Below are 8,956 nucleotides of genomic sequence, written 5' to 3' on the forward strand. Positions count from 1 at the left end.
CACTAAATTTCAATACCAACAAGGAGATAAAGACACGGCAGTCTGGAATCCAAACGACTCTGGGAATTTTTCTTGTGCCTCAGCATGGAAAATATGCAGACGCAGGAAGAGTAATGCAGTGAGTAATTCACAGATTTGGCATAAGAATATCCCCTTCAAGATGTCTTTTCTCGTTTGGAGAGCACTTAGATATAAACTACCAACTAACGAAAAATTGGCTACTTTCGGAGTGGAGCCAGTGAGGTGCTATTGTTGTATCCAAAAAGGATGGGATGAAGTGGACCATATCTTCAATCAAGGACCATTTGCAACTCATATCTGGACATCCTTTTTGAGTCCAATGGGGGTTACTTTCCAGCAGTCCTCTTTGAGTAATCATATCTTGAGATGGAATGATATCCAAGGAAAGAATGAAGCCCACAAAACTCTCATCGAAACTCTTCCCATTGTGGTCTGCTGGAACCTGTGGAAGAATCGATGCTCGGCTAAATATGGGGGGAAAAATCCAGCAGCAGAAGAGTCAAGTACATGATCCTCAAAGATATCCTCCACCTGCTCAACACTGTTTTTCCTTACATCTGCTGGCCTGCACAGTGGACAGAAGTAGTGGACCTGATCGCGAGCTGCAAACATGATGTTAAAGTTACTTCTGTGATCTGGAAAACACCTCCTCCTAACAGCTACAAGCTTAACACAGATGGTAGTGCTTTACAAAACCCCGGGAAGATAGGAGGGGGAGGCATTCTACGAGATGAACAAGGAAAGATCACTTATGCATTTGCCTTACCTCTTGGTGAAGGGACCAATAATCAGGCAGAAATTCAAGCTGCCAATTATGGGTTAAAATGGTGCATTCAGCATGGATACAAGAAAATTATTCTAGAAGTAGACTCCGAGCTTCTAACTAGGTGGATATTGCAAACCTCTACACCCCCTTGGAGGATTCAAAAATTTGTACAGGAACTTCAAAATCTTGTTAGCCAATGTGAAGTCTTCCAATGTAATCATATATATCGAGAGGCTAACAGCACTGCTGACTTCCTGTCCAAGCAAAGTCACAAAAAGGACATCACTCAACATTACTAAACTTACAACCAATTGCCACATGCAGCACGTGGTAGCTATATTCTCGAGAAAATGGGAGTTCAAACTCTCAGAAGAAAGAAACTTAAAAGAATTAAAAAGCCCCCTTAAGTTAGAATAGTTTCTTGATTAGGTTTCTTTTATTCTTTCCTTGTAAAGGGGGGATTCTCCCTTATTTATGTTTTCCTAGAATGTTGTATTGAGAGGAGTCCTCTCCTTAGGTGCATAGCTCTAGGTTTTTCCTTTATAGTATGGGAATGAGTTGACTAACCTTAGTAGGTAGGTCAACTTATGACCCACCATAGGATCGGAGTTAGGTTATGTCCCCCTCTTTGTATATTTTTTTGAGCTCTTTTGAGCTTTTTATTTATGTTAAGGCCTGGGGGTGTTGCTAAGCCCCTGACCCCCCCAAGGGTCGTTCAAATAAAAAAAAAAAAAAAAAACCTACAAACCCCATCGCTTCCTCATTTCCCAATTTTTTTCTCTCTCTACGCGGAACTCTCTCTAATTTTACACAGCAGGTACAACCCCAATGGCTAGTTCAGCAGCCGGAATGGCACGTGAGCCTTCGATGGGCCTCTTCAGGCCGCCGGACCAAGGCCAGCAGAGGCGCCTTGAGCAGACGAACAAAAACCATCAGGAATCACCTTCCAATTCAACCTACAACTCCATGAATTCGCGAAACAATGAAGCAATGCATATCGCGATTTCAGAGAGGGAGTTGGACAGGATTCAAAAAATTATTTCCCCAGATCGCGATAAGGTGATTCATCAAAATATGTTTAGTGGGGATGATTCTCCTACTCAAAGGCTACAACATACTAAAAAATCGTGTGATTCCACCTCCCCAATTGAGAGAACTGAGGAGATGAATTCTTGGAAAAGTTCCAAAATATCGCGTGAGCGCCACCTTCAGATTCGTCCACCTTCACGCCAATTTCATGGCGATTTGAACACTGGGATTACTCACCTAGTGAAGAGGTACATCTCACTGCAATTTCAAGTAAAATTAACGGTCCAATCACCGGAAACATGAATTTCGATGAGCAAATAGCTGAAAAATTGAAAAGTGACGGCGGCAGTGCTACTGAGAATTATTCGATAGAGGAAGAGGTCCATCTTACTAACATATCCATTAATATAACTCAAGAACATCACCAAGAAGCAATTCAGGCAAGCTTAGATAATTCTACAACCAATCAACACATTGAAGTTGAAGAACTCAATGGCGGAAGTGAAGCAGCTCAGCAGGGGACATATTCTCAAGATCATGCAGGTCCTAATGGTCAAAAACAAGACCTACAATCAATGGAGAAACATAAATTAACCATGAATTTGAAGCTGGAAGACACACGACTAAGTCAAGACCAAAATGATCGACATGGCAATACAAAGTCGACAACTTTGGAAGTAATTAAAGTGGAACGCTCATCACATTTCTCATTTGGAGTCAAACCAACAGACACAATTCAAAGCAATGGAGGACAACAAAGCCAGGTAAGACCACTAACTACAATAATGAATTTGATCATAGTCACAGATAGGAATACCAGGCAGCAGACAATAATGCATCAAGCAAAAATCCGACTGACGGTGGCACTCAAGAAGGTAAGTCTTCTCACTCTAACTTGAGTAGAAATGTTGTAAGCTTGAGTAGTAGTGCTGATCATGTGAAGGCTAGTGCAAAGGGACAAAAGAATGGTATGCTGAATGATCCGGAACATGGCAGGGGGAACATTGAATCCCAAAAGAAGGTTGAACGAAATCATAGTAGTGAGAAAAACAAAGGTCGATCTCCTCTATCTAATCATGGAGGGAACTCTAAACCCAATACTTATCATAAGGAGTTCTCTAAAATTTCCCATAATTTTCATAGATACACTATTTCCAATCACAAAGGTCAGCAAAATAATCCTCCCAACCAATCCAAAGTCCCCAGCAATACCAATGAGAATCAGTAAACCAAACAGGATCAGAATACAGAACCTACTCCTTATACAGTGGTACAAACGCTGGCTGCAAGACTTAGACAAATCCATGCTACACATGGTACCTCCATAGAGCTGGTTCCCCAGACATACTACCAAACAAGGCCAACCTGCAGTGATTTACGATATGGATAACTTCATGAACAAATTGGTTGTGGACTATAAGTATACCCTTATAGGTAAATTCAAAACCACCATGCCGAAAATAGAACTCATAAGGAAAAGCTTCATCCTATAAACTCAACTGAATGGGGGGGTCAATATTGCTCACTATAATGCTAGGCATGTTTTTATTGATTCAGACAGTGAATTGGACTATAACACTGTATGGACACAATAAAGAATGACTATCGAGGGCAAACTTATGAGAATACAAACTTGGACTCCTAATTTTAGACCTGAAGATGAAACACCCATTGTCCATATATGGGTACTACTGCTAGGATTACCATGGCATTGCTTCAAGAAAGAATTCATCACACCTCTATTAGAGTCTGTGGGCAAGGTTTTATACTTAGATACAACCTCTATTAAAAGAACTATCAAGTATGGCCAAGGTAAAAGTCCAAGTGGACCTCACAAAGGCTCGACCTAGACATGTTTGGATTGGTTTGGATGATGAAGATCTCACTATAGGGAGATGGCAACCTATTAAATATGAAAATGTTCCCCCTTACAGTGAATACTTCAAACATCAAGGCCACATGGTAGGTGATTGTAATTTCAAAATAAGGGATGAGGACTTCAAAAGGAGGAAAGAGTTAGGTGCAGAAATGAAAAACATGAATAAAGGTGAACAAGGTCAGCAAGGAGGAGATCTCCGGCAAATCAGGACAAGCGAACAAGAGGGACAACACCAACAAAACACCAAGGATGGGAATTATGCACAGCAACCTGAGCAGCAAAAGGAAGAAGAATGGCAAGTGTCAAGAAGAAGAAATAGTAAATCACAGGATGAGAAAATGCAAAAGATAGTGTGGAGACCAACCTCACCACAAAACAAAATGTCAAAAGAGCAACCACAAATCACAGCTCAACAGTCAGGTACAGTCAACACTTCTAATCATAATTCTTTTACTAACCTTAATATGCAGGAAAAACATACTGAAGACATCCAGGAGCATAACAGTAGTGATGGGATAACACCAATTGGAGCACAAAGCAGGTCTAAAGCAGACCATAACCAAAAAGCACAAGTCAAGCAAATAGGAAACAAAGTAAACAACAAGACCACGTGTATTGACTCAATGCTCCCAATTCCCACAGACCCCAACATTTCATATTTTGATGGTGCTGCTGAAGTTGAAGGAGGGATGGATGGGGGATGCCAGGAAAAACACACTAACATGCAGGAAAGGGGATCCAAATAGGGGAATTTGACTCATGTTTTGCATGAGGGTACACACTTTGACCATAGTTCAGACCTTAGAACTCCTGCTACCACTACAAGTCAGCAACTTAATTTTGATCAGCAACAGGTACAACATCAGGATCATGCAGGGGCAAGAACACAGATTAATATTGAAAATAACAAGGGATGGCAAGAGCTGCAGGACAACAAGATATAGGATCTATGTCAAAGGATATTGGAGCTAAAGCTAGTACTAGTAATCAGGGGAACACTCCCAAAAGCAAAAACAAACATAGAAAAAAAAAGAGGCTGCAAAAAAAAGACAAAACATGCAGCAAGGCAGTGATCAACATGAGAACAACAAGGGAGTGGGGAAAGCTGCAAGAAGTTTATTATGGTTGATGAGCAGTTGGGCATGGACATTACTCCTTTACAAACCCAATACATGAACCCCCCTCTTAATGTCCCTCCAGATAAAATTCCTGAAAAGTGTCAAATGAACAAAGGTCCTACCATTGATGAATATGTTGTTGATAATTCAGAAGATGAATTTGATGTGGATAATCAATCACTCAATGGCCCTGATGAAGATGATGAAACTAGTGAATTACTGATTAGAGCTTTTAGCCCTCACTCGGACAAAGGCCTTGCAGACGAAATTCAACAGGTTGCTAATAATCAGGGATTATCCCCCAAAGGAATTCATCATGATAGGTTCAAATTCAAAGTCCAAGATATCAACTCTGTCACAGCAGGCAGACCAAACACTAGGTTGTTAACTTCCAGATCATCTCAATGATTAGTACAATCATTTGGAATGTGAGAGGGATGAACACTCAAGGTGTAATTGAAAGACTCAAAATGCTCAAGAAGATACATCATCTCTCTATCATTGCTATCCTCAAACCTTTCTCAGATACTACTCACATTCAAAGTTTTAAGAACCAATTAGCTATGTAATATGCTGTGAGTAATTGCAATGGCAAAATTTGGCTCTTTTGGAACATGGACATTGATTGTGTAGTTCTTGAGGAAGATGAGCAACAAATTACTTGTGACATTGACCATAATGAACTCCAGACCCACTCCACCATCACCTTTGTGTATGCCAAGTGTAAGAATCAGCTCAGGAGACCTCTTTGGGATAGAATGATGCATCATGCTGCTGACAACACCATTCCCTGGTGCTCAGTAGGTGATAACAATGTCATCACTTCCATTGAAGAAAAGTTGGGAGGGGTACCTTATAACATGAGAAAGATTTAGAATTCATTGTTGTGATAGAAGCCTGTGGACTCCTAGACCTGGGTTTCAGTGGACATAAATTTACTTGGTCCAATAAAAGGGGTATAAGTCATCGAATCTGGAAAAAGATTGGACAGGCCCTTGTTAATGATACTTGGTTGGAAAAAATGCCACAGACCACCATCACTCACTTACCTTCTGTAGGATCTGACCACTGCCCTTACTGATGGAAATGAATGCTAGAGTGGAAGATCATATCAAGTATTTTAAAATCCTCAACTGCTGGACTGAACAACCCAACTTTATTGATACTGTTAAAACTTGTTGGGAAAAACCTATAGAGGGGAACAACATGTGGAGATTTCATCAGAAGTTGAAGAGGTTGTCCAGCACTCTTAGCTCTTGGTCTAGGAGGGAATTTGGGGATATTTTCTGTAAAGTCAAGGAATATGAAGACAGGTCATAGCTGCAGAAGAGAATCTCATTCATACTCACAATGCAAGTTGCAGGACTACTCTACATGAGCTTAATGCAGAGTACATCAGATTTCTAAAATTGGAGGATTCAATTTTAAAACAAAAAACTCAGTTGCACTGGTTTAAAAAGGGGGATGCAAACACTAAGTGTTTCCATTCACTGATAAGAGGAAGGAGAAGAAGACTATTTATCCATAAAATTCTCAGGGAGGATGGGGAATGGATACAGGGGGATGATAACATTGCAAAGGTTGCTAGTGCCCATTTTCAAGGTATTTTTACAGGGGTGGACAAGTCTATTAATGAGCATTCTATCAGTTGTATTCCCAGAATGGTCAACCAGGAACAAAACAATAATCTTACTGCCTTGCCTGATCTGGAAGAACTGAAGGAAGTGGTCTTCTCTATGAATCCTAATTCAGCAGCTGGTCCGGATGGGATTAATGGCCTTTTTTTCCAGAAATGTTGGCAGATTATTAAGCATGATTTCCTTAGTGTCATTCATGCTTTCTTCTGTGGCCATGAGATTCCTAAATATTTCTCTCATTCTTGCATTGTTCTTTTACCTAAAGTGAGCAATCCCAACAAACTTGCTGAGTTCAGGCCCATCAGTTTAAGCAATTTCACTAGCAAGATCATATCTAAGCTAGTGAGCTCTAGACTTGGTCCCATGTTACCTAATTTAATTTCTCTTAATCAGTCTGGTTTTGCCAAAGGCAGAAGTATATTAGAAAATATTATGTTGGCACAAGAGATCATCCATCAGATTAAGAAACCAAATATTGGGAGCAATGTCATTATTAAACTTGACATGGCTAAAGCATACGATAGGGTCTCTTGGTCATATATATGTTTGGTGCTGAGAATAATGGGGTTTGATGAGGTCTTTATTGATATGGTTTGGAGGATCATGGCTAACAATTGGTACTCTATTATTGCCAATGACAAAAGACATGGTTTCTTTCAATCCACCAGAGGTCTCAAGCAAGGTGACCCTTTATCCCCGGCCCTATTTATTTTAGGTGCAGAGGTCCTGTCCAGATCCTTGAACAACCTTCACAACAATCCAGATTACTATGGATTATTCATGGAACCAAGAGGCCCTCAAGTGAACCACTTAAGTTTTGCTAATGACATCATACTCTTCACTTCAGGAAGATAGAAAACTCTTCAACTCATTATGCAAACTTTGAAGGTCTATGAAGAGACCTCAGGCCAGCTTATTAACACTGACAAAAGACATTTCATGGTCCATACTAGTTCCTTTAACAGCACTAGAGATAGGATCAAGAGGATCACTAGTTTCAGACAGAAGGAGGGCCATCTCACTTACCTTGGTTGCGCTTTATTTGTTGGTAGACCAAGGATTATTTATTTTTCTGATCTTATTAACAAAGTTTTGTGTAGAATTACAAGGTGGCAAACAAAATTGTTGAGTTATGGTGGGAGAGCTATTTTAGTCAAGCATGTCCTACAATTTCTACCTATTCACCTCTTATCAGCAGTGACCCCCGCTGTTACTATCCTAAACCAGGTCCAAAGTATCATGAATGATTTTTTATGGGGATGGAGAAATGAAAAAAAGAAATACCATTGGGCTTCTTGGAAAAATCTAAGCTTTCCTTATGAGAAGGGAGGTATTGGTATGAGAAATTTCAAGGATGTATGCATAGCCTTCCAATACAAACAGTGGTGGTGCTTCAGATCCAAACAAACCCTTTGGGGAGATTTTTTGAAGGCTAAGTATTGTCAAAGATCCAATCCTATTAGTAAGAAATGGGATACAAGAGAATCACTGACCTTGAAACATATGATGCACAACAAACACAAGGTGGAGGAGCACATTAACTGGAAACTCAACTCAGGCAATTGTTCCTTCTGGTGGGATAATTGGCTTGGTGTTGGACCCCTTGCTCAATTCTCAACTGACAGTAACAGATTCAACAATACAACAGTAGCAGATTTTTGGGTCAAAGGGCAATGGGACTTGAACAAGCTTATTCGACAAGCTCCTAACAATTATCTCGCCAACATACTATCCACTGAACTCTATATACAGCAGGACACTCCTGACCAATCTATTTGGAAGCTTAACAGTGATGGTCACTTCACTTGCTCATCTGCATGGAACGAGATTAGAGAAAAAGGACCAAGACAATTTTCAATACACTCATTTGGCACAAGAGTATTCCTTTTAAAACTTCTTTTCTTTTGTGGAGTACATTACGTGGTAAGCTTCCTACTAATGAAAAACTAATTAGTTTTGGCAATGAGCCAACAAATTGTTTATGTTATTGTAACAGGCCAGGTCTGGACACCATAGAACACACATTCAACAATGGAACCTTTGCTACTTACGTGTGGAAAAGCTTTGTTGCAGCTGCTGGAATCAATGCAGACCATAGCTCCTTACCTCAACTCATCATGCAATGGTGGTTGATCAAACACAACAACACAGCACACAAACTACTATTACAAGCCACACCAATATTTATTTGCTGGAATTTATGGAAGAACAGATGTGCCAACAAACATGGAGGGAAACAATCCAATATTAGTAGAGTCAAGTATGCCATTTATAAAAACAATTACAAGCTCATGACTACAGTTTTTCCTCAAATCAAATGGCAGTCCAATTGGAGGGAACTAATCCAGCAGGGAGAAAGATGCACTCACGACACTAAAGTTACTCTTGTTCGATGGATTAAGCCTCCAAATCAATGGGTCAAACTCAACACGGATGGTAATGCACTAAGTAATCTAGGCAGAATTGGAGCAGGAGGCATCCTAAGGGGTCAAGATGGTGAAATGAT

The 8,956-nt window shown here is 40.2% G+C and overlaps 1 protein-coding gene across 1 annotated transcript; it reads left to right on the forward strand.

The window, feature by feature from the left end:
* The first annotated feature begins 5,427 nt into the window (after positions 1-5,427).
* LOC125813532 (uncharacterized) lies at positions 5,428-7,305 on the forward strand. Its single transcript, XM_049493021.1, has 2 exons — positions 5,428-5,661; positions 6,127-7,305. The coding sequence occupies exons 1-2, from the start codon at positions 5,428-5,430 to the stop codon at positions 7,303-7,305; spliced, it is 1,413 nt and encodes a 470-aa protein (XP_049348978.1).
* The last annotated feature ends 1,651 nt before the right edge of the window (positions 7,306-8,956 follow it).

The sequence above is a fragment of the Solanum verrucosum genome, unplaced genomic scaffold (assembly GCF_900185275.1).
Source record: "Solanum verrucosum unplaced genomic scaffold, falcon-dt-bn FXZP01000134.1, whole genome shotgun sequence".
Classification (NCBI taxonomy): Eukaryota; Viridiplantae; Streptophyta; class Magnoliopsida; order Solanales; family Solanaceae; genus Solanum; species Solanum verrucosum.

Bases quoted from the DNA above. Each gene is read 5' to 3' on its own strand.
- LOC125813532 (XM_049493021.1), top strand. From the start codon at position 5,428: ATGGACATTGATTGTGTAGTTCTTGAGGAAGATGAGCAACAAATTACT. The intron at 5,662-6,126 runs GTACCTTATAAC...ATATGAAGACAG, and splicing joins TTGAAGAAAAGTTGGGAGGG to GTCATAGCTGCAGAAGAGAA.